This window comes from Chrysemys picta, chromosome 7, assembly GCF_011386835.1.
Source record: "Chrysemys picta bellii isolate R12L10 chromosome 7, ASM1138683v2, whole genome shotgun sequence".
In the NCBI taxonomy this organism is placed as follows: Eukaryota; Metazoa; Chordata; order Testudines; family Emydidae; genus Chrysemys; species Chrysemys picta.
Window position 1 is genome coordinate 94,965,850 of NC_088797.1, and position 26,485 is coordinate 94,992,334.

Consider the following 26,485-nt stretch of genomic DNA (forward strand, 5'->3'; position numbering starts at 1 on the left):
ATATGGAAAAGGTACAGAGAAGGGCAACAAAAATTATTAGGGGTATGGAACAGCTTCCATATGAAGAGAGATTATAAAGACTGGGACTGTTCGTCTTAGAAAACAGACGATGAAGGGGGGGGATTATGATAGAACTCTATACAATTACGAATGGTAGGGAGACAGAGAATCAGGAAGTGTTATTTAGCCTTTAACAGAACATAAGAACTAGGGATCACCTGATGAAATTAATAGGCATCAAGTTAAAAACAAAACAAAGGAAGTACTTCACACAACACACCGTACCCTGTGAAACTTGTTGCTAGAGGATATTGTGAAGGCAAAAACTATAACTGGATTAAAAAAGAATTAGATAAATTCATGGAGGAGAAGTCCAGAAATGGCTATTAGCCAAGATGGTCGGGATGCAATCTTATGCTGCATATGTCTCTAAACTGCCAGAAACTGGGCGTGGACAACAGGGGATGGATCATTCAGTAATAATGCCCTGTTTTGTTCATTCCCCGCTGAAGCATCTGGCACTGGCCACTGTCAGAAGACAGGATACTGAGCAAGACGGACCTTTGGTTGACCCAGTATGGCCATTCTTATTAAAAAATGGCTCTTTTTGCTTAAGGTATGTCTGCTGTACCATACTTACAACCTAAATCCTTCCAGACATTTATTGTTTGGCAATATTCCATTGATTTTAAACCAGAATTCCAGGTGTGATTTCCTCCACTTAATACCCATTTTTGTTTGTTTTTTTTACACTTTTTAGTAGCCTTTCTAGTTCCTCTGCAGCAATTATAAAGCACTACTGAATAAACTGCAAACAGCTAAAAGAGTACAAAACTACAGGCTTCCAAAGAGAAAAGGATTATGTTAAAGTCAGGGGCCAGATTCACTGGCGTGGTATGACCACTTTGCATTGCACTACTGGCATAACTGGCCCATAGAGGGTCATCTTTGAAAGAGTGATCCTCCAGTGGCATAGAGTCAGCAAACTACATTCTCCCTCTGTATTATCAGAGCAGCAAGGAGAAAGGGTATGTGGTTGGGACACCCTCATGCTATATGTGGATGTCTGGCTGTGTCTTTCAGCTCCTGGGCCTTTTGCAGTCTGTGAACAGGGGTACCAGCCCTTTCACAGAGCTGCTGTAATATCAGTGAAATGCAAAGGTTACTTTTAAGCTATCTTTGCATGCCAAACCCCTTACCTATGCTCTGTGCAGCTAAATTGGACTGCAGAATCAGGCTCTTTAGCTTTATGTAACATGGTACCCATAATAAATACCTTCTCAGAACACTAACAGTGAGGTCAACTTATGTCTCAATATTTTATACTGAAATATGCATGACAAATAAATCTAGTCAACTCATGTTCTATTTATAAAAACAGTAACAAAAATATAGTGTTAAGCCCCTAAAGTATATACCATCAGCTCCTGATGATCTAAATCAGCTTTATATACTGTGATCACTGTCACTTTCCCTTCTCACATTTACAGAGGACTAGGAAATCATGAGCAACTACTGAATACATTGTAGATGACAAAGAAAAATACTAGTTCAGTGTTCATGAAAATTCTTTGAACTCTAATCAATTTGAGAACAAACAGAACACAAACGTATACAGTATCAAAGCATAGAAACAACCTTCATTTCAGAGTTTAGATGTCACCCATCTGTTACATTTTGGAACAGCATTTTGGAAATGTAGAAGGGTGCCATTATTTAATAGGTTTCAGAGTGGTAGCCATGTTAGTCTGTATCAGCAAAAAGAACGAGGAGTACTTGCGGCACCTTAGAGACTAACAAATTTATTTGAGCATAAGCTTTCGTGGGCTAAAACCCACTTCATCAGATGCATGCAGTGGAAAATACATTAGGAAGATATATATACACATAGAGGACATGAAAAAATGGGTGTTGCCATACTAACTATAACAAAAATAATCAGTTAAAGTGAGCTATTATCAGCAGGAGAAAAAAAACTTTTGTAGTGATAATCAGGATGGCCCATTTCCAACAGTTGACAAGAAGGTGTGAGTAACAGTAGGGGGGAAAATTAGCATGGGGAAATAGGTTTTACTTTGTGTAATGACCCATCCACTCCCAGTCTTTATTCAAGCCTAATTTAATGGTGTCAAGTTTGCAAATTAATTCCAATTCTGCAGTTTCTCCTTGGAGTCTGTTTTTGAAGTTTTTTTTGTTGGAGAATTGTGACTTTGAGGTCTGTAATTGAGTGACCAGGAAGGTTGAAGTGTTCTCCACCTGGTGTGAATGTTATAATTCTTGACATCTGATTTGTGTCCATTTATTCTTTTGTGCAGAGACAGTCCAGTTTGGCCAATGTACATGGCAGAGTGGCATTGCTGGCACATGATGACATATATCACATTGGTAGATGTGCAGGTGAACGAGCCTCTGATAGTGTGGCTGATGTCACATCTACCAATGTGATATATGCCATCATGTGCCAGCAACGCCCCTCTGCACTGGGAGTGGATGGGTCATTACACAAAGTAAAAACTATTTCCCCATGCTAATTTTTCCCCTACTCACACTTTCTTGTCAACTGTTGGAAATGGGCCATCCTGATTATCACTACAAAAGTTTTTCTCCTGCTGATAATAGCGCACTTTAACTGATTATTTTTGTTACCGTTAGTATGGCAACACCCATTTTTTCATGTCCTCTGTGTATATATATATCTTCCTACTGTATTTTCCACTGCATGCATTCGATGAAGTAGGTTTTAGCCCATGAAAGCTTATGCTCAAATAAATTTGTTAGTCTCTAAGGTGCTACAAGTACTCCTTGTTCTTTTTATTATTTAATAGATGAATGTATCAGTAATGTACCCACAAGCTACATTTACTCCATAGCTTTTCTGAAGCACCCAATTGTATTGTTGTTTTTTCCCCCAACACAATGAGTCTGAATCAGCAGCAAATGTCAGCAGTTGTCTGCTGGCCCAAACAAGCCAAAAATAACTAGGGCCAGATCCTCATCTGTTGTAAATCATGGATTCACATCCACTGAGGATCTGGCCCCTGGAGTTCTAGAGAGAAGGCTCTCTCGGGGTTTGGGTCTGGTTTGGATTTCAGGCAATGATAATTTGCTTTGGCTCCTTTACATTTCAGTATGCCTGGTCCCATGCATAAAAACCCTGGAAGGACAAACCAAACACACTGGGCTCTAGAGCCCAGCTGGGATGGCAGTGACAGACTCCCTTCCCATCTGTTCACAAAAGGGATCAGCAACAGGGGATAATACCTGAACTGGAACTCTACCCCCTAGAAATCCAGCCTCCAGGGATCTTTGAAGTGGGAGAGGGCAAATATCTTGTAGCAAGTTTGGGAACAGAGCTGTAAGAATCATATTTCTCATAAAGCTGCATTCTAGTTATGTACAAAATTTAGGCACACTGTAAAATTAAAGCTGCTTCAGAGATACTTTGAAATAATGTTCTATATGGTCTAAAACACAACTTCTCCTGCAGAATTCCTTAACAATAGCATTGGCATTTGTAACAGTGATTTTCAAACATTTGGCAAAGACCAATAGCATGGAACATTTTTTTGCTGGTCAGTCCACTGATAAACAAAACAGAGTGTAGCACTGAAAAGCTTATTTCATCAGCCCTGTTTTTCAAACAGTTTCAATCCAAGTTCTATTGTTCAGTTTTGCTTTGTGATGGTCACGTAAATTACCTCTGATTATGATCAATTACCTCAGTAGATTCATCCTATTATCTCTGGAGCCAGCATTACTGACTCAGAAAGTATCCTGCACACGTTAACTGAAGAACTTTCCTCATTTGTATCTAACTTTGCTTTAGAGCTGTATAAATCGCAGTTTTAATATTACTAAAATATGAGAGAAAAATCTAGTTGAAATATGTCTTGTTTCTTTCATTGTATTGGGAAAATATATCTTCAAGAGTGTAGCATGTGCAGTCACATCTCTCTTAGCCATGGCTGTGCTGCAGACCAAAGCCTGATGGCACTTGTCATCTGTTGCTGTAGCTATTTGCCTCAGTGGCCAATATTTCTATATCCTTTTGATCTAAATCTCCAGACACAGAATAAGTTGTTGCTCCATTTGTCCAGATCTGCTGTTTTGGGTCAGTATCTCTGCCAAGTGACCTCAGCTGTGTCCTTTTGATTTTCTTTGCTAGTCTAGCAAAGCACAGTAATGTTGAACTGAATATCATAGAAAATCCACACAGAATGAATGATACAGTGTAGCTGCTGGTTGTATCCACCAGCCAACCTATAGGAAAACAAATAATTTTTAAGGTCTGTAATAGTTTACAAACAGCATTCGTACTGCAGTTTATCACATACAACAGTGATTAAGTGACAGGCATATATAGCTGACACATCAGTTAAAATACAGTTTGACTCCAGGGAAAGAAAACAAATATCTTACATAATGATCTCATCACACTTAGCTCAAGTTTTTAGAAGCTTTTGTTCAGAACATAACCCCATCACAAAAGGACACTGTAGTTTTCCCTACAATCCTATATAAACATCCTCTAAAAGCATTGATTTAGCTGACAGTCTGAAAATGTGCTCAGATCTATCATGGGAGTAAATGCTATTCTGTGCATGAGTTCCCCACCCAGAAACTTTGTCTGGGCTTGTGTGTCACTTGAAATGTTCAGTTCATATTTTTGCTGTGACAAATCAAATTAAAAAGCATCAAAAGCAGAGGTGAATTTGAACTTGGAGTGAACAGCAAATACAAAATAAAAGACATATATCTATCTATCTATCTATCTATATATATATATATATATATACACATACTGTACTATGGCTATTCAAGGAAGGCATTATGAATCGCTGATCTTCCCACATCACTCAAAATGGATATAAATCCTTTCTGTGGAATGATCAGGACATCATTGTCCTAATCCCTACTTCATTTTTCAAGCCAGAAATTTAAACTAAACTGGCAAGAGATATGGTGTTTAGATATCCTGGTGATGATGATGGCTACTTGAGAACCTGAATAGAATTGAATAGACTATTGCCAGCCCACACTAAAGAAATTCAACAGTAAACCCCACTGCCTAATCCATGCCACATTTCTGAAATGGATGGATAAAGCTCTCTGGATCCTAAAGTCTATAAAAAAAAAATCCTTTGATTAAAACTCAAGGGTATTTAATTTCACAGCAAAAGATACATTTTTGCACTTTTTATATTGCTGAACTACATGAAACAATTAAATAACAATGTGCTGCATTATTTCATTGTATGCCCCTGAATTTCCATTTGTTTTTAGTGTGCCGAATTCACTCCATCAAAATAGGGCTTAAGTGGGACCCAAGTGATGCACTGGGTCATGCACTGGCCCTCTGCTCAGGGCTCAAGTGGACTCAAATACTGTTTGTTTATTTTCCTTTCTCTTTTCCATCACTTAGTGCTAAGGCCCACATGAATTTTACATAGCATTTAGAAAACAACTAATCCACAGGGATCTTTTCCTCACCGACACAATGGAAACATCAAAGAGAGGTTACTTTGATCAGTCACAAGGGAAGAACACATCGGGACTGTTAATATTTGAAAATGTTATAAAAATACACAAACTGAAAAGCAAAGCCACACTAAGGTGTTTTCTCTTAACTACCATGGGCGGTGCATATCATAGGCTGGGGAAGGCTAGGCCTCCCCAAATAGCCCCGTGTGGCCCTGCCCACACTCTGCCCTGAGGCTCCCTTCTGCTAGCGAGTTGGCCCTAGCCCAGGCAGGCTGCTCCTCTTCCGGAAAGCCTGCTGTGGCTGTGGCTAGGGCAGCCGGCTTGTGCCCGGGACTTGGGGTGGCTGGAGCCACCCAGCACAGGGGGACCCACAGCTCTGGGGCTATACCACCCGGCGCTCCGGGGCGGGGGCCACACTGCCTGGCGCTCCAGGGTTGGGGCCACACTGCCCGGCACTGGGACTGCTTGTCAGTGCTTTGGGCAGGGGGGGAGCGCACTGCCCGCCTGGCACTCTGGGTTGGGGGTGCTCAGGCTACCGGGGCTGGGGGGCGGGGCCTTCAGATGGAAGGGGCAGGCTGGGCCAGGGGCTAGCCTCCTTGCGCCCATGGCTCACCCACCGCCCATGTTAACTGCTAATCTCCTCTGTTCTCTTCTGGCTTTGTTACCTCTTTACAATATTGGAGGAGGACTTTTGTTTTTAATATGGGCCGGATGCTCTCCTCTGCTCCAAGTGTTTTCTTTTCTCATCAAAATTTGTCATGGGCGTCTGTGTGGCGGGAGGGTCCCAGAGCTTGGGCTGCAGCCTGAGTCTAAACATCTACACAGCAATTAAACAGTCTCTTAGTCTGAGCCCCACATGCCCAAATCAGCTGGCATGGGCCAGCCACGGGTTTTTAATTGCAGTGTAGAGGGCTATGTTGCCAGGGCTGAGGAGGGGATGCACCCTGCATGGATGTCCTGACCTCCACAGGATTCATATCAGGATTGTCTGTGGCTCTTCATGCCATTTGGGTGAATGTGATTACATGATTCTAAGGAAAGGAAGGAGGGAGAGCAGCAGAATAAGGACAATGGACTCCACAAAAGCAGACTTTAACAAACTCAGAGAACTGATAGGTAAGGTCCCATGGGAAGAAAATCTAAGTGGAAAAGGAGTTCAGGAAAGCTGGCAGTTTCTCAGGCCTAGTCTTCACTTACCGGCTGGTCCGGCGGCACGCCATCGATGTTCTGGGATCGGTTTATCGCGTCTGGTTAAGACGCGATAAATCGATCCCGGATCGATCCCGGAAGTGCTCACAGTCGGCGCCGGTACTCCAGCTCGCCGAGAGGAGTACGCGGCGTCGACGGGGGGAGACTTCCGGCCGTGTCTGGACCGCGGTAAGTCCGGATTAAGGTACTTCGAATTCAGCTACGTTATTAACGTAGCTGAATTTGCGTACCTTAGGCCGAAGTCCGGACTAAGTGGGGACCAGCCCTCAGAGAGTTAATATTAAAGGCACAACAGCTAACTAACCCAATGTGAAGGAAAGACAGCAAAAGGCCATTGTGGTTCTATCAGGAGTTCTTCAGTGACCTGAATATCAAATAGGTATCCTACTAAAAGTGGAAACAGACAACTTGCTAAGGAGGAATATGAAAGAATAGCACAAGCATGTAGGGACTAAATCAGGAAAGCTAAGGTACAAAATGAGTTACATCTAGCGAGGGACATAAAAGGCAATGGAAAGAGGTTCTATAAATGGATGTAAGCAGAGTCAGGATGAGCTCTACCCTGACATCTGGTGGTGAATTATGGCGAGTGTGGAAAAGAACTCCAGGGGCTGATCTTGTTTGCATAGGCACACCCACCCGCCTGGCATGAGACAACAGCAACTGATAGTGGTTACTTTGGATGGGGTGGGATCCCCAGTTTCTCTGTTATTGGGGCAGGAGGAATAAAGTGTTTTTACCCTGGTTATGTGAATCAAGGACAATGAAACTGTTTTATGACAGAGGATCTCACCATCACCTAAGTAGCACTTGCTAGACAAGGGACATGGGTTCCACAACCCAGTGAATTGAGAGAGGATGGGGACAGATATTTGTACCTGATGGTATGGGACCCTTCTGAAACACCAAATGCACCATCTTCTCTCTCCACTGTTGAATGTCAGAGCTAACTTTGATTCTATTAGAAGTCTAGTTATAGGCTGCTGAGCTGAATTCACTTTGGGCCAATGGTGCACCAGCACTGGGGCTCCCCCACTATGACCTGAATCACTAAGAGCTGAAATCACAAAAGAGCTAAAGTTACTAAGAGCTGAGATCACTGAGTGCTGTGTTAACTAGTGGGGGAGCCTGAAGCTATATTGCTAAGCAGCTGGTGGAGCAGTTTGCGGAGATGACTGGAGGAGGAGCAGCGAGCGGCGCGGAGCCTTGCAGGGATGGTTGGAGTGGCCCAAGGAACGGCAAGTGGAGCTGTTTGTGGGGACGGCTGGAATGGCTTACAGGTCAGTGAGCGGAGTGGAGCAGCTCGTAGAGCAGAGCAGTTTGTGAGATGGCAGGAAGTGGACTGGCTCATGGTGAAGGCTGTGGCAGAACTCTACGGAGAGACGGCCGGTCGGTCTCGGATCATGTAAGGTGCCCCTTAACACCCTGTGTGCCCCCTTTTACTCTGGTGCTGCTCTGACCAGGGACAGAGACTTTGGGGGTTGTTCGATCTTTGGGACTTTGGGTGGTTGCTGGACCCAAGAGACTTTGGGGGTGTTGGACTTTGGGGACTCTGGGTGATCTTTGGGTTGCTGGAGTCAAGAACCAAAGGGAAAGGACACGGCCCAATTTGCTGGGGTGGGTCTTTTGCTCATGGTTTGTGTTAGGAATCCTGTTTGTGGTGTTTTTTCCAATTTAATGCTGATGTCATTTACCTCATGTTATTAAACATTTTCTGCTACATTCAGACTCCGTGCTTGCGAGAGGGGAAGTATTGCCTCTTAGAGGCACTCAGGGGGTGGTATGTAATTGTCCCAGGTCACTGGGTGGGGGCTCGAGCTGGTTTTGCATCGCGTTATTGAAACGGAACCCCTAAATACAGAACCCGGCCCTTGTTGCTGCCAACTTAGATGGGCAGAAGGGTTACATATATTAGGAACAAGAAAAAGATGAACGAAAGTATAGGTTCTCTACTTAATGGGGAAGGTGAGCTAATAATAGGTGACTTCAAGAAGGCTGATATGTTTAATGCCTATTTTGCATCAATCTTCACTAAAAAGGCAAACTGTGACCAGATACTTAACACAATAAATATTAACAAACAGGTGGAAGGAACACAAAGTAAAACAGACTAAATCATGCCAAATCAACCTAATTTCCTTCTTTGACGGGGCTAATGGCCTAATGGATGGGGGGAAAGCTGTAGGTGTGATATATGTTGATTTTAGCACGGCTTTTGACATAGTCCCACATGACATTCTCATAAGCAAACTAGGGATATGTGGTCTATATTAAATTAAAGGTTAAAGAACATTTAGATTTAGATTTGGCTAAATGTAAATGAATACATCTAGGAACAAAGAATTTAGGCTGTACTTACATGATGGGGGAGTCTATCCTGGGAAACCGTGACTCTGAAAAAAAAAATTATCAGAGGGGCAGCCGTGTTAGTCTGGATCTGTAAAAAGCAACAAAGAGTCCTGTGGCACCTTAAAGACTAACAGATGTATTGGAGCATAAGCTTTCGTGGATGAATGCCCACTTTGTCTGGCATGCGTCTGACGAAGTGGGTATTCATCCACGAAAGCTTATGCTCCAATACTCCTGTTAGTCTTTAAGATGCCACAGGACTCTTTGTTGCTTTTGAAAAAAAATTGGAGCTCATGGTAGATAATCAGCTGAACATGAACTCCCTGAATGATGTTGTAACCCAGAGGACTAATGCAATCCTTGGGTGCAGAAACAGAGGAATCTCGAGTAGTAGTGGAGAGGTTATTTTACCTCTGTATTTGGCACTGGTGCAACCACAACTGGAATATTGTGTCCAATTCTGGTGTCCACAATTCAAGAAAGATATTGATAAATTGGAGAGGGATCAGAGAAGAGCCATGAAAACGATTAACAGATTAGAAAACTTGCTTCATAGAGACAGATTCAAGAAGCTCTATCTATTTAGCTTAACAAAGAGAAGGTTAAGGGTTGACTTGATTATAGTTTACAACTACTTACACATGGAGACAAATATTTGATAATGGGTTCTTCAGTGCAAGAGAAAAAAAAATATAACAGGATCCAACGGCTGGAAGTTGACAATAGACATATTCAGACAGGAAGTAATTTTTTAATGCTAAGAGTAATTAATCACTGGAACAATTTATTAAGTGTTGTGGCAGATGCTCCACCACTGGCAATTTTAAAATCAAGATTGGATTTTTTTCTAAAAGATATGAAAATTCTAGGAATTATTTTGGGGAAATTCTATGGTTTGTGTTATACAGGAGATCAGACTAGATAATTATAATCGTCCCTTCTGGCCTTGGAATCTACGAATCTAGATAAATTAGATATTTTCAAGTCAGCAGGGCCTGATGAAATTCATCCTAGGATACTTAAGGAACCATCTGAAACAATCTCAGAACCATTAGCAATTATCATTGAGAACTCATGGAGGATGGGTGAGGTCACAGAAGACTGGAGAAGGGGAGACATAGTACCTGTCTTTTTAAAAAGAGAACAAAGAGGACCTGGGGAATTATAAGTACCCAGAAAGACACTAGAACAAATTATGAAACAATCAATTTGCAAGCACCTAAAGGATAACAGTATTATAAGGAATAGCCAACATGAATTTGTCAAGACTAAATCATGCCAAATCAACCTAATTTCCTTTGTTGGCAGGGCTAATGGACTAATGGATGGGGGGGAAGCTGTAGATGTGATATATATTGATTTTAGCACGGCTTTTGACATAGTCCCACATGACATTCTCATAAGAAAACTAGAGATATGTGGTCTAGATTAAATTACTATAAAGTGGGTGTAAAACTGGCTGAAAGACCATAATCAAAGAGTAGTTATAAATGGTTCTTATCAAACTAGTGGGGTACTTGTCCTGTGTCCAATACTATTAAATATTTTCATAGACTAGAATTTGAAACTATGTTGACAAATTGGAGAACTGGTCTGATTTCAACAAGATTAAAGCCAGTAAAGACAAGCGCAAAATACTACACTTAAGAAGGAAAAATCAAAGGCACAGCTACAAAGTAGGGAATAACTGGCTAGACACTAATACTGCTGGAAAGGATCTGAGGGTTACAGTGGATGACAAATTGAATGAGAGTCAACAATGTTTTGCATTTGTGAAAAAGGCTAATATGATCCTGGGGTGTATTAACAGGAGTGTTGTATGTAAGACACAGGAGATAAATGTCCTGCTCTATTCAGCACTGGTAACCCTCAGCTGGAGTACTGTGTCCAGCCATGTGCCACATTTTAAGAAAATGTGGAGAAATTGGAGTAAGTCCAGAGGTGAGCAACAAAAATGATAAAAGTTTTAAAGAACCAGACCTGCAATCAGGGCCGGCTCCAGGCACCAGGCACCCAAGCACATGCTTGGGGCGGCACCTGGTAAGGGGCGGCGGGGGGGGGAGCGCGGCGCGGCATTCTGTGGGGGTGGGCGCTCCGGCGGCGCGGCGCCGCGCTCGGCGGGCTCCGGCGCTCAGGCGGCGCTCTGGGGGGGTTCCGGCAGCGCTGGGGGGGGGCAACGCGGGGCTCGGCGCTGGGGGTCCGGCGGCGCTCGGCACGGCGGGGAGGCGGGCTCCGGCACGCGGCGCTCTGGGGGGGGTTCCGGCGGCGCTCGGCGGGGGGCGGGCTCCGGTGGGGGGGGGCAGCGCGGGGCTCGGCGCTGGGGGGGGGGGTCCAGCGGCACTCGGCACGGCGGGGGGGCGGGCTCCTGCGCGCGGCGCTCCACGGGGGGGGGGCGGCGCTCTGGGGGGGGTTCCGGCGGCGCTCGGCGGGGGGGCAGCGCGGGGCTCGGCGCTGGGGGGGGTCCTGCGGCGCTCGGCACGGCGGGAGGGCAGGCTCCGGCGCTTGGCGGGGGGTTCCCACGGCGCAGCGCTCGGTTGGGCGGGTTCGGGGGGGCGGCGCTTTTTTTTGCTGCCTGGGGCAGCAAAAAAGCTAGAGCTGGCCCTGCCTGCAATGAAAGGTTTAAAAAGCTGGGCATGTTTAGTTTTGAGGGGGGGAAAAAAGACGGGGGGTGGTCCTGATACCAGTCCTCAAATATGTTAAGGGCCTTTATAAAGAGGACAGTGATCAATTGTTCTCCATGTCCACTGAAGGTAGAACCAAAAGTAATGGGCTAAATCTACAGCAAGGGAGATTTAGATTAGAGATTAGGAAAAAATTTCTAACTATATGGATAGTTAAGCACTGGAAAAGGCTTCCAAGAGAGGTTGTAGAATAATCCCCATGATAGGAAGTTTTAAGAACAGGTTGGTCAAACACCTGTCAGGGATGATCTAGGTTTACATGGTCCTGCCTCAGCAAAGGGGGCTGGACTAGATGACTTCGGGAGGTCCCTTCCACCCCTACAGTTCTATGATTTTAGGCTCTGTATTTTCACCCTTTAAAGTGTTTTTCCACAAAAGTGGGTAATTTTGATGGCTGTAAGTTAGAGATGGGCAACATTTACCAGAACTTGATTTTTCAATGACATTTTTCATCAGTGTTTGAAATTTCTATGAAACATATGGAACAAAATTTCTGCACAAAATTACCTCCCATGTCTGACCAGCTCTAGATAAATAATAAATCATTCTGCTTTCAGAAGGTAAATCCGGAGTAACAGTATAAACAGTACAGTAGAGTCATCTGTGAACTGACCTGCAATGGGTGGACTCACTAGATAAGGGAGTGCATGAAGAAAATACACTACACCTAGGGCTGATGATAAGGAAGCAGTTCCCACTACATCTGCTGTCACGACAGGGATCAGTGTAACGTAGGCTCCATCAAAATACCCAAAGGTAAATGAGAATGGCACAAGCATAGGGAAACTTTGGAGAATAGGAAGGAAGAGACAACAGAGGCCATCCATTCCCACAGCAAAGAGGTAGCAAACATAGCGGTACTTCTTCAGACACCTGCAGATTTTAAAAAGAGGAAGGATAAGTCAATCATGCGTATTTCCTCTTTGTTTCTGTTCACTTCCAGACCTATTAGTTTAACACATGCAATTAACATATGGTTGTGTCCTGGGATATTTTCTGTGTTAACCTGTTCCCTGTCTTTTCTATGCTGCACCGTTTTAATGTCTGGCTTAACACACAGCTTTCCAAGTGCAAAACCCAGCCAGTGACAGCTCTAACACTGTGCTGGATTGACAAACCTGGATAGTGAAGTTCTCTATCTATCCGTAGAACACACAGTAAGGACAGCAGTGCAAGCTTCCCTACACTATGCATGTGCCTCAGTTTTCTTGGGGACCACCCTGGGTGAGGTGAGGGGAGTTCAACCTCCAGGCCCCTTCAACCCTTGGTCTCTGTTTTAAAACTTTGTCTGAATAACATACACAGTAACACCTCACTTAAAGTCGTCCCGGTTAATGTTGTTTCGTTGTTACGTTGCTGATCAATTAGAGAACATGCTCGTTTAAAGTTGCGCAATGCTCCCTTATTACGTTGCTTGGCAGCCGCCTGCTTTGTCCACTGCTTGCAGAAAGAGCAGCCCGTTGCAGCTGGCTGGTGGGGGCTTGGAACCAGGGACCGGCAGTCCCCCTATCAGCTCCCCGCTCCACTAAGTTCCCTGTGCAGCAGCCACCCAGCAGGGTGTTTATAAAGGCCCTATCAATTGCCGGAAGTTCAGCTGTACCTCCCCCCACTGCCATGTGCGACTCCTGCCCTCTGCCTTGGAGCTGCTCCCGGGAATCTCCTGCTTGCTGTGCGGAGGTAGGGGGGAAGAGGGGTGCTAATGTCAGGGTGTCCCCCCTCCCCCCTGGTTCTTTCTCCCTCTTACCACATCTCCATAGAGCGGGGGGGGCGGGGAGCGCGACACACCAGGGCTCAGGACAGAGGGAGCTTGCTCATATCAGCTGCTGTCTCAACTTGCTGATCTACTTAAAAAGGCAATGTACTTAGAGTGGTGTCAGCATACTTAAAGGGGCAACGCGCATCTCTCTCTCACACAGGATGTGTGTCTCTGTCTCTGTCTGCCATTCTGTCTCCCATCCCTCCATTTGTGCTGCCCTGTCGAGTGTGAGGCTACATTAATAACGTGTTAACCCTTGAGGGCTCAGCCGAGTGCTAGTTCATCATTCAGCATTAAGGCATTCCCTGGGAAATATTCCACCACCTCAACCAAGCTTCACAATCATCATTGCTGTGTACAGTATTAAATTGTTTGCTTAAAACTTATACTGTGTGCGTGTATATATAAAAACTATATATAGTTTTTTATCTGGTGAAAATTTTTTCCCTGGAACCTAACTCCCCGCCCCCATTTACATTAATTCTTATGGGGAAATTGGATTCGCTTAATATCGTTTTGCTTAAAGTCACATTTTTGAGGAACATAACTACAATGTTAAGCGAGGAGTTACTGTACTCTTCTGTATTTATATCTAAGCTCACTAAGACTGTTCCTAATATTTTGCAAAAATAAGATAAATGACCTTATTCCCTCTTCTCACTTTTACTGGTGTAAATCAGTACTGATGCAATGGAATTAAAAGTGGTGTAAGTGAGAGAAGAATCAAATCCACAATTCGTATTGACTCAAATATCCAGTGTCCTGAATAAGTATGATGACTGAAAGAATAAGTTTGAAGACCTTTAGAATAGCCTACTGCCACACTCACCTGATCTTCGCCACCAGTATTATAGACATTGCATACAACAAAATGTCACGATGGAGTAAAGGTAGCAAAACACAACTAAGCACTAAAACCTCAGGAAATGCAGAAGTTAGGATTCACATACAACCTTAACTCTGCCCTTTTGTGTTTATGCATTACAATACAGTACCAGATCTTTCATCCCTTTTGTGCCATGACAGCAGCACAAATGAGATAGAAAGGCAGAAGTAGTAGATCACATCCTCTACAGAGCTGGCACAGAAGGTAATGCTTACTATACACTGAACACTGAGCTACATTTACACTATAGACAACATCAACTTTGGACAAATGTTATTCATTTCTAAAAATGAAAATTAAAAGTATAAGTTAACTCAAAGATGAAAACTAAGGTAAAAAATGAGCATTTCTGAAAGTTGTATAAATACCATAAATTGAGCTGATCTATTGGAAAAATAATGCAAGCCATTGTAATGTCCTCAAAATGTATGTTAGCGAGCATTACACCTAGCTATCCCACATGAAAAGGCTTATAACTAGTTTGCGGTCTGTCATTACCTTCTGTCTGTCAACCATCCAAAGGTGATATTACCAACGATATCGATGACACCAAGTATGGACATAAGGAAGGCAGCCTGCTGATGACTCACACCAACATTCAAAGCATAAGGCACTAGGTAGACAAAAAGAGGACTACAGCCATATGCCATAAATAAAACAGACACTGCTAGCACCAGGAAGTCTGGCATCAGTAAGAAGTTGTATTCTTGCCAGGAGCAGCAGCATAGACATTCATGGGACCATGCTTTGATTAAAGGTGAACAGATAGACAATCGCTTTAAGTCTTGCTTCTGTGCTTCCGAGACATACTCCTGTTCAAGAAACTCAGGAGGGTGTTTATGGTCCTCCTTAAGAGTAATAGGCCTCATCAGGGCACCACAGACACAGAGATTTAAAACAAAACCGCCCAGGATGAGTAAGGCTCCACGCCAGGAAAATTGTTCAATCAAGAGTTGGACCACAGGGGCCAGAATGAAGGTACCGATTCCGCTCCCTGACATGGCTATCCCATAAGCCAGTGCTTTCTTTTTGTTGAAATATTTGCCCACCATTGCTATGGCTGGAGAATAACAAAGTGCAAATCCAATTCCTAGGGAAAAAAGCAGAATGAAGGTTGTTTAATACTGAATATAAGTAACAGGATACATTAAATTAAACCAAGTAACCCACTCCCATCAGCACTAATAATGAAGAGGCCCTTTGTGGATTATCACATTTCGCAATTTAGTGAATATGGGATAAAAACATGAAGAAAAAAACAGGGATACCGAGTCAAACAAATATAGTTGAACCTCACTAAACTGTACCAATGCAGAGGCTCAGTGAGGATTGATGAGCTTTGCGTATAAACATGTACTCAGGCTAGATAGGAGCACATCAACATCGGCCAGTTATTAGTAGCCTGGCCCTGTACCCAGGCATCACTGAGTGCCAGGGGATGGAGGGACCTCCCATTTAGATTGTCGGATCATTGCATCAGGCACATTGGTCTTACGATCATTGCTCGGTGTTACACTCAGCTACAAACCCAAATATCTATTTTCAGGGCAGATTTGTCTGTTTGCAGATCTCTGAAGGGTGGCATAGGGAATTTCTCTCTACTGTAAAATGTCCTACAAGAAACTTTCTTTGACAAGATGAAGAAATTCTGCATTTCTACTGGCTGGAGTTTCTGTGCAGTTTTGAATCCCCTGGGAAAGTCCTTATTCAAGGTCCGTGACCACTTTCAGAACCGAGGTTAAAAAGGCTCAGAACAAGATGCTATTCCTATTTAGTAGATTAATTAGATTCATCTGGGCAGGGAACAATTTCATGGATTTTGCTACAGAGCTTCAAGGACAGATGCACAAGAATCAGACGTTCGCATCAGTGCTGGCATTTCTGCAGCGATTTCTGAATCAGACACAGAAATTTATTCCAGGCTGGCATTTTGAAATAAATGGCACCCTCAGTTACATAGGTACCTCTCCCATTGCCATTGGCAGAAAGCACAAGCTTGGGAGACTCTCAGGATGTAGCAGGCTATCAGTGTTGGCCTGAAACACTCCATCCTGCTAACAGGTGCTGACTCTGCTGGGAGAGGGCCGAATGGATTAAATCAGGGGTCGGCAACATTTGGCACACGGCTCGCCAGGGTAAGCACCCTGGCGGGCCGGGCCAGTTTATTTACCTGCTGAAGCGGCAGGTTCGGCCGATCGCGGCCCCCACTCGCCGCAGTTCGCCGTCCCAGGCCAATGGGGGCGGTGAGAAGCGGCGCGGGTGAGGGATGTGCTGGCCATGGCTTCCCGCCGCCTCCATTGGCCCGCCAGGGTGCTTACCCTGGTGAACCGCATGCCAAACGTTGCCGACCCCTGAATTAAATTGACACACTGAGACCAGCAGCTTGTTATCTTACACAGACATAAAAGAGATGTCCTGGGTGTCTTGAGGCAGGACCTGTGACTTTTGGGGGGAAGGTTTGAACGGAACTTTATGTTCTCTCATTGTTTATTTCTTTGTGAAGAAAGCCAAACCCCAGAAAGGGCAGTGAATTTTGACACTACAAAGCTAGTGTTGTTCTCAACTGCCCTCTAGATTACAGGTCAGCTCACTGCATCAGTACTACCAGCCTTTTACTATTAGTTCATTTCTTCCCTACTCACTCCCTACAGACTAAATTCACTGCTTGTGAAATGGACTGTCTACAACTTAATGTACACTGCTTCATTGCTTCTCTTCCTCAATATTCATAACCGCTCTCATAAAGGAAGCCTCAGTGCCGTAGGAGGATATGTGACATGGTGCTGTGGGTTACAAGGGACCTTTTTATTTGTTACGAACACATTGGACGAGGATTAACATTTTAATGCAGGAGCAACACACACTGTAACAAGGAATTTTTTTTTCTTAGCAAATAAGCTGTTGGCAGCACACAAAGTATAGTAATTCTACCAACTTGCTACTCAACGGCAGGGGACCAAGTACAAGGCTTATATCACCGTGGCTACCGTGGCAGTTTTAATGAGGCAGGAATTTTGGTATAACTATTGCAACCTCTCCCTTTCTTTAGTGTACAAGCAACTATACAAAAACAGGACAGACTAAGGGTATTCTTTTAACACAGTGGCTGAACTCAAAGGGAGGATGCATTAGGATAATGCATTCAACAGAGGATTTGTGCTTCTTAACTGAATGTAGAGCAGGCAGAAATAAGCCATGCAATGGTGACTTAAGAAACTGATGCAATGACTCTCTCTTGTTTATTTATTAATCATTTACCTTGATTTAAATCATTTAAAAAATCACCAATGCAAAGCTTTGTCTGCCTTGACCTATAATTTATATTACAACAAAACTCCAAAAGCATTACACCAAAAGGAACCCTGCCGGCCAGTAACCTACCAACAAACAAACAAGCAAACAATCCTCTTTCCCTCTTATCATCTGAGAAGTTTACCCTCAGCCACACAACTGTTGAACAGATGACTTTTGCTGTGTGCTAGGCTGGTCACCAAAACTGGGGTATTTCAGATCAGGAGCAAATACCAGAGGCCTGGAGCTCTCCCACATAATGCTCTGCAAGTTGGTCATTCTTTCATAACAAGGGGGTTCCAGCTTGAGAGCCTCTGCTGACTGCAGCTGGGGCAGTGTCAGTGGGACAGTGGTGGTCCCTCTAATGTTAAGGTAATGGCTGGGGCAAACATTATGAATCCCTCCTACCTGTAAGCACGCCTAGTGAAAAGTAGAGGTGTTCCAGGCTTGTGGCAAATGAACTCAGGATCAGTCCAGCAGATGCGAGCAGTCCTCCAAGCATGATGCCCACTTGACACGATAGATGGTTACTGATAAAACTTCCAAGTGGGGCTTCAAAAATAATGAATGCAGTTAGTAAATGAATGCAGTGTGCACTCACCTGCACTTCACCGCCACAGTCAAGGCTTGGGAACAAAAATCAGCACCAAAGCCAGACAAACAAGAGAAAAACACCGATCTGCTGCTGCAGCTAATTGACATTTCAGATTCACATACATTACGTCACGGTGTTTGTGACCTCCTCGAAAACCCTTTCAGAATGGCTGTTTTCTATTTTCCATAAAATCAAGTCAATGGCTATTTTAATACAGGCAATGCCACTATAAGACAAAGCTGTTTTTCCATTAATGAAGGCAAAGCCAATGATTAGGTTAGGAGCATTTTGTTCATTACCCTATCATTACAGCAGCAATAAACCTGCTACGTCTGGAATTTGTACTGCTACTCTGTGAAAAGATGGCCCTTCTGCCTCATCACTGCAAAGCTTAGAACCTATAAGTTGTAAAAATGATCTCCCTCTCTGGTAGGAATAGGCTGACCCAGCAATATTAAAAGTTAAAATCCCTGCACACAAAGACCAGTGTGGAGCGTCAAAGTCCAGTTTCACCCACGTGAAGTACAAATCCTGGAAACCTTTGTGCTCTTCTCTCTGCCTATTTAAAATTCCCTTAAAGTTTCAGGTGGAAAACTTTGTCCCCACATCTTCGCCTATGAGATGTGGTGTAGTTGGTGCAGAGGTGTCTGGCTACATTTTAGACCTCAATACTGGAATGCAATGAATATGGGCAGACCACTTTACCTGCAATATGATGTGTGCAGGATCAGAACCTAAGTTTGCACAGTACTTTGCAGATCTTTAAATGATATCCATGAAAAGTTAAGTGTAACTCCAGAACAGAAAGGGTGTCCTAGGGCAGTGGTTTTCAAACTTGTTTTCTGGTGACCCAGCTGAAGAAAATTGGTGATGCCCTGAGCTGGGGGTGAGGGGTTTGGGGTGTGGGAAGTGCTCAGGGCTGGGGCAGAGAGTTGGGGTGCGGGGGTGAGGACTGTGGGGTGGGGCTGGGAATGAGGGGTTCAGGGTGTGGGAGAGAGCTCTGGGCTGCAGTAGGGGGTTGGGGTGCGGGAGGGGGCCAGGGATCTGGGCTGGGAGTGCAGGCTCTGGAGTGGGGCTGGGGATGAGGGGTTTAGGGTGCAGGAGGGGGCTCTGGGTTTGGGGAGGCTCAGAGCTGGGCGTGCAGCTCTGGGGTGGGGCCAGGGATGAGGGGCTTGGGGTGCAGGAGGGGGCTCTGGGTTTGGGAGGGCTCAGGACTGGGGCAGGGGGTTGGGGTGCGGGAGGGGATCAGGGCTCTGGGCTGGGGCTGCAACCGGGGATGAGCAGTTTGGGGTGTAGGCGGGGGCTCCAGGTTTGAGGGCGGGGCTGGGGGTTGGGGTAGGGGATTGGAGCATGGGGTTGGGGTGTGGGCTTACCTCCAGCAGCTCCCAGTCAGCGGTGCAGCTGGGGTGTAGAGGCAGGCTTCCCGCCTGTCCTGGCACCGTGAACCATCCTGTGCCCCGGAAGCGGCCAGCCACAGGCCCGGCTCCTAGACGGAGGCACGCAAATGGCTCTGCATAGCTCTTGCCTGCAGGCACCATCCCCTTCCCCCCCCAGCTCCCATTGGCCGGTTCCCTGATAATGGGAGTGTGGAGCCGGTGCTCGGAGCAGAGGCAGCACATGGAGCCCTGTGGCCCCCTCGCCTAAGAGCCAGACCTGCTGCTGGCTCCTTCTGGGGCACAGCGCGATGTCAGAACAGATAGGAACTAGCCTGCCTTAGCCAGGCAGCACCACCAATGGGACTTTTAATGGCCTGGTCGGTGGTGCTGACCAGAGCCGCCGCAACCCAGTGCCTTACATTCCGCGACCCAGTACTGGGTCACGACCTGCAGTTTGAAAACCACTGTCCTAGGGGATATTTCATACAGAAAACACACAGGACATTTGCTCACAAAAAAGTTCAATGAAGGGATGCAGTGGTTGTGACTTGAACCAAAGGAACTAGGAAACACAGTCAAGTCTGAAATGTAACTGCAATATACTAGGTAAAACAAGTCCTAGTGGAATGCCTCTTAAACCATGACCTTTCCCATTAGGTTTTTTTCACAAAAACATTTCTTAAAACACACATCACTTGACAATAAAATGCTCTGTTTCTTTTCAGTATCAGACAAAATGGTACAAAAAAGCCCCCTCCTTGCCAAACTGTGCTGTGGGATACAGCTTGGACATACTACACCCATTTGGCTACAAAGCCAGGATGTGCTGGACAAAAGTCATTAGCCAGCCTGAAACCAGAAATTTTCTACACTGGCTCTGATGACTTGTGAATACACTAATATCAGGTGTCCCACAGGACTAAAGAACAAACCAATTTATTATTCAGAGAGTGCAATACCCACCACACAGCATTGTGGCACAGTCTGCAATGGAATGGATCCAAGCTGTTCGGGCATAATCCTGAGCAAAGTATGTCTGGAACTCCACAAAGAAAATTGAGATGCATCTAGGAAAGAAAACATGAATACTGATCTGTTAAATTCCAGGATAAAGGGTACCTGGTTTGGGTCTGTTCCAAATCTTATGAAAATCAATGCAAAGATTCCTATTGACTTCTAAGTGAAATGCATTGGGTCATTAAACATCTGCAAAATGGAGACTATCTCAATGTACAGGAAATAATGACAAATGAAAATGTGGCACATAGGATGGATAGTTCCTACAGTAGTTCATATGGCTGGTTTATATCTGTCTAATTGAATCAGAGAAGAACAAATGAGACAATGACAAATGAGTCGCAGAATGGTCATCAAGTATGACCCTCATAGTGGGATTAGACAGATCAGTTTAATCCGGCAAGGACAAGGAAGATATTTCTTTCCACAAGGAGAGCCAATCTTTAAAAGAGCAGACAATTATACTGCCCTCTTTTATTTTAACCTCCCATAGATTATTATCCTATTCCTACATTGTTGTTTCTCTCTTTAAGGACTAATATATATTAGTCAGATGACTTCTGGGCCATCAGAAGTCACTTAGGGCATGAAGAAGGCCCTGCCATCCCTGTGTATCATGTTGTTTTCCAGAGTGGCTATCTTGTTGTGTTTCTAGAACTTCACTTTTTCACTAGGCTAGGTTGTTGGCCTATCATTCAACCTGTGATACTTCCCAGGGATACCCAGGGCCACAAGGCACTTTGCTACCACCAGCCCTTAGCATGAGGAAGCCTTGTTTGTGTCTGCCATAGGTCAGCTCCCTGGCTGCATCAGCCACGGGCAGCACAAAAACTCCCCTATACAGGCCCTGCTCTCTCTACAAATTAGCGATAGGCACATTCCAACCCCCAAACTCCCTCAAGCATCTCCCTGGAATGTTCAGCCCCTGGTCCACCAGACACTTGCAGTATTCACAGAATTGCTGCTTCCAAAGAAGCAGGACACCCCAGTTTACCAATTACATCTCAGATCAATGCTCTCTTTAACACACAGCATTTAGTTATGTTTATAGCGAAAACAGTAAACGTTTATTTAATAAGCTGTACAGGTTCAAGTGATAACAAGTAGAAGTGATGGAAACAAATGGTTACATATTAATTAAAACCATAGCATGCATTCTAGAACTTAGACTTATTTTCAAATCTTAGAGCAATACTTATCCAAAATCCTTCCAGTGTATTACAACCAGGCTTGGCTGTGATCTTCCATTCATCAGACAAGTCAAGCTGCCAGCTTGCCTCCTCAGTGAAAGATCCAGGGTGTCTGTTTGCATTCCCAGCTAGATCAGAACAATTCATTGCCCATATTTATAAACAGGATACTACCTGCTGGTTGTTTCTTCCTGTATACTACTTTACTGTAGACTTTGCCATTTCTTAATCAGCATCTGGCTCAGTATGCAAATTGGCCTCCATTGAGACACACACAATACACAACGACCAGGCAGGGAGATACGCGTCTGTTACCCCCTTCCTGAAAGGAAGTCATCCAAGACATGTCACCTCCTGGTTATCTGCCTTAAGAATCTCATTTTCAGTATAGACATAACTTCTTAAATATTATCTGTGCATACAATTTGCAGTGATTATGATGGATCAGTGGGCTACTGGTTCTCAGTAAGGACTTTATATGCCAACCTTTACTGAATTATTAGGCATATATTTGACCTGGCAATCCCCATAAAACTCTTTGCACCCCTTGTGCTCTCAGTCAGTTGGCACCAAGACATTTCTCAAAGATAGGATGTTGGCCTGTCATTCTCCCCCGCAACCTGGAGGACCTAGGGACTGCTTTTTTGTCTGGCCCCTATCCTTTGACCTGTCCAGTTTGGGTGGCCCTGCCAGAAGTTTAAAATGCTGCCGGCATAGCTCTCAGGGTCATTGGAATGCAGAGGCCTTCCCATCGCTTCCCACCACATCAAGGATACACTTCTCCTTCCCTGGGGACTGCACCTGAATGTGGTGGGAATGTTTGCATATGACCCTGAGAGCTATGACAGAGGAAGCTTTAACTCCTGGCAAGGCCACCCAAGCAGGACAGGTCAACGGGTAGGGAGGGACCAGATGAAAAGTAGTCTACGGTCCTCCAGGCTGCAGGGGATTGGGGGCTGTGGGTTGAGCAGTAAGCCAACAACCTATCCTTGTAAAAAAGTGAAGTTATAGAAACACAACAAGATAGCCACTCCAGCAAACAACATGATAGACAGGGATGGCAGAATCTTCCCTGTGCCCTAAGTGACTTCTGATAGCAGAAGAAGGATTCCAATTCATGGTTACAGAGACATATAGATATACAGACCTACACACAAAATGCTATTCCGTTATGTAAAGGTTGGAACAAACTCACAGTAATCAAGGAATCCTGTGCCCATATGCCTGCAGACAGCAGCATACACTGTAACTGAACAAAGGATCCAAAATGCTGGCTGATTTAACAGTACAGATTCTGAATGGCTCTTCACATACAGTGACTGATTCTGAGACCAGCCCTCCCTTTTTGTGGCTGTAAATACTCATGGATGCATTGTGAACACAAAGACAGGAGGCCATCTGTTTCAAATCTGGCCAATAAGGTAGAATGTTGAAGTACAAATAGTAAGCAAATCTCCCCCCCGCGTCCCCACACACACCCTGTCTATATTAATGCCAATTTATGTTAGACTTATTAGTACTATTTATTTAGGTACCTCCTATTGCAGATCAAATAACACAACCCCTGCTCTGACAAGCTTATGAAGTATGGCATCAATGAGACTCATGTGCATAAAGTTAAGTTGTGTGCATGACTGTCTGCAGGATTGGGCATAGGCTCTGACCCCGCAATGAGTTCAGCGTGGACAGAGCCAACGCCCCACTGATTTCATTAGCCCGAGTTGCAATAGAATAGATACAAAAACAACAAGAGTCCGGTGGCACCTTAAAGACTAACAGATTTATTTGGGCATAAGCTTTTGTGGGTAAAAAAACCCACTTCTTCAGGTGCAGAAGTGGGGTTTTTGCCCACGAAAGCTTTTGCCCAAATAAATCTTAGTCTTTAAGGTGACACTGGACTCCTTGTTATTTTTGTGGATACAGACTAACACGGCCACCCCCGGATACTTAAGAATATATACAGACATTCTTCTTCTTTCCTGAATCCACAACATCAAAGTGCAGGATGTATCTGCCATCTTTCCATATCACATGAATGAACAAAATTGACCTTTAGGATAAAATGCATTTATGTACTACTAGGAACATGTTACTAAAGAAAAACAATAAGAGTTTTGTTGGAATGAAAGCATCAGTAAAGATGAGAGGCACAGTGTAATTCTCAAATATAGTCTGGTAAAATAGACCCTTTCATCGGGTCTTCTGGCTGTATCTATGTCTGATCTCAAATTCACCATGGAATTCCACGGTCTCCTTCACTGCTCATGTGGCACCATACCACTATTTAGTGGTGTTTTTTGATACTTTAAAATAAAATATCCACACATCCAATATCTGATTGAGAAATAGAAATATTTCAAGTTTGCTAAATAAGAAAGGGACTGTTGGGTGGTCTTCCTGCTCTATCCCCAATCAATCAACTGTCTCTCAGTTCAAAGCCAGATTCCAGATGCATCTGTTCTAGGAAATATAGCATCAATTATATCAGTTCTATAATGCAAATCAATGTATTTCACATGCAAAAAAGCAAACATTATGGGGACAAAACTGCCTTTAGAAAAACTTGTAGTGTTAGTATGTAGTTCAGGTAGCTGTAGTAATATGGTAGCACTAGATCAACATTAAAAGGTTATAGACAAGTGTTTATGAGACTTACCACACAATTCCTTCATCAAGTCTGGCAGCTTTATTTAAAAAGAAATACATTATGTAGGTAAGAAGAGTTGTAATTGTATCGTGTTGCCAGTTCAAATGGCTCCAATGCCCCTCACATACTGTGCTGCCTGTCTCCGATATCCCTCATACAGTTTACATGTTCATATTAACATAGACCATCCTCCCATGTATAGTAAAAATAAAACACAGCAACACCAGCAGAAGGAACCTTCTTGTCCCCAAATGTATAGATGAGCTTTTCAGAGTATGTTAGCCTATTTTCTCTCCTTCTATTTTTGAGGAATACAGCAACAAATATTCCCTGCATAGTTAGGATACTTGAGGTATATATGGTGAAGGGCCTCTTTAGTAGGGTTACCATACGTCCGGTTTTTCCCGGACATGTCCGGATTTTCGGCAATCAAACCCCCGTCCGGGGGGAATTGCCAAAAAGCCGAACATGTCCGGGAAAATGCCGGCCGGGCACTTCCCCTCCCGCGGCTGCTCTGCTCCTCCCCGACTCTTCGGCTCTGTTTAAGAGCCACGCTGCCCGAGCGCTATGGGCTTCAGGCAGCCCCCATGCCTCCGGACCCCAGCCACCGGCCGGGCACTTCTCCTACCGGAAGCTGGTAGCGCTTGGGCAGCTTGGCTCTTAAACAGAGCCGAAGAGTCAGGGGAGGAGCAGAGCCTCCGGCCGTGGCGGCTCTGCTCCTCCCCTGACTCTTCGGCTCTGTTTAAGAGCCGAGCGCTACGGGCTTTGGGCAGCCCCCATGCCTCCGGACCCTGCGCCACTGGAGCCCGGGAGGGGAAGTGCCCGGCCGGGGGCGCAGGGTCCGGAGGCATGGGGGCTGCCCGAAGCCCAAGCGCTACCGGCTTCACGGTTTGCCGGGCAGCCTCCAGACCCTGTGCCCCCGGCTGGGCGCTTCCCCTCCCAGGCTCCAGCTGCGCTGGGGAAGCCCCGGCCGGGGGCGCAGGGTCTGGGGGCTGCCTGGCAAACCGTGAAGCCGGTAGCGCTCGGGCAGCCCTTTTCGCGTGGCTGGGAGTGGGAGGGAGGAGGGGGCGGAGTTGGGGTGGGGAAGGGGCGGAGTTGGGGTGGGACTGGGGGTGGGAAATGGGCAGGGCCAGGGCCCCGTGGAGGGTCCTCTTTTTTTATTTGTTCAATATGGTAACCCTATCTTTAGGTCATAGCTCTCATGCAGGATGGCACCTGAAATGCTTGTAGAGAGCAAAGAGATTACACAACAGCTCAATCGGATATACCCAAGATTCAAACAAATCCACAGGAACTGGCCAAAACAAATCACAGGAAGGTCAGAGAGGGACACAGGTCCTGGAAAGACCCTGACTGCCTCCTCTAGTCCCCACTGAACAACTACAGCATGAAGTAACTCTGATAGTGCAGAATAGTAAGGGTGATGATAGGAGTTCCTGGACAGGGCATAACAGCTGTCATCAGGGACTAAGCAGGACTAATATTGGAGGAATCTTAATCTCTTAGCTGTCCCAGCCCCCATACAGATTTCAGGAGGCCTTCAAAAACAAAACAGATTAGAAGGATAGTAAAAAGTCCAGACAGAATTGATTCCTTTAACTTCAACTATTAGTCATTACAGAGTATCTTTCTTATTTTTCTCTTTCTAAGAAAAGAAAAGATTACAAAGAGTCAGCCTGGTAAGAAGCTATTTTACCTTGTTACAGCCCTAGTGCAGATAGTAACGAGGAAGCAGCCAACAACAATCATCCATCCCCAGCCTCCATCGGGAGGGGAGGAGAGCAGAACTTTCTTTGGTGCTGCCATAGCTGTGATAGTGATTCTTTTTTCTTCTTTCCAGAGTCACTGTAAGGGACTGTCTCCAGCTGACATGCAGAGCATGCATGGAATGTTACCTGGAACAAGGATTATTTGCCATCTGAAACAGAAAAACAGCAGGGAGAGAATCAAACTAAATCACCTTTCACCCAACCCCTGTGAAACCACATTATCAAAGGGTAAAATATA

The 26,485-nt window shown here is 44.9% G+C and overlaps 1 protein-coding gene across 4 annotated transcripts in view; it reads right to left on the reverse strand.

The window, feature by feature from the left end:
* Nucleotides 1–2,747: 2,747 nt before the first annotated feature.
* SLC16A12 (solute carrier family 16 member 12) overlaps nt 2,748–26,485 on the reverse strand; it is a 76,596-nt gene continuing 52,858 nt past the window's right edge. For 3 of the 4 annotated variants that reach the window (XM_024107278.3, XM_024107277.3, XM_065552052.1), the window contains 6 exons: nt 26,175–26,396; nt 20,588–20,691; nt 18,062–18,205; nt 14,861–15,452; nt 12,334–12,593; nt 2,748–4,260 (listed from right to left, as the gene is read on the reverse strand). In XM_024107278.3, the coding sequence (XP_023963046.2) occupies nt 3,998–4,260; nt 12,334–12,593; nt 14,861–15,452; nt 18,062–18,205; nt 20,588–20,691; nt 26,175–26,284 (1,473 nt within the window). In that variant the 5' untranslated portion in view covers nt 26,285–26,396 and the 3' untranslated portion in view covers nt 2,748–3,997. The remainder of the gene's footprint in view (nt 4,261–12,333; nt 12,594–14,860; nt 15,453–18,061; nt 18,206–20,587; nt 20,692–26,174; nt 26,397–26,485) is intronic. The other variant, XM_042856834.2, reaches the window with a different exon arrangement.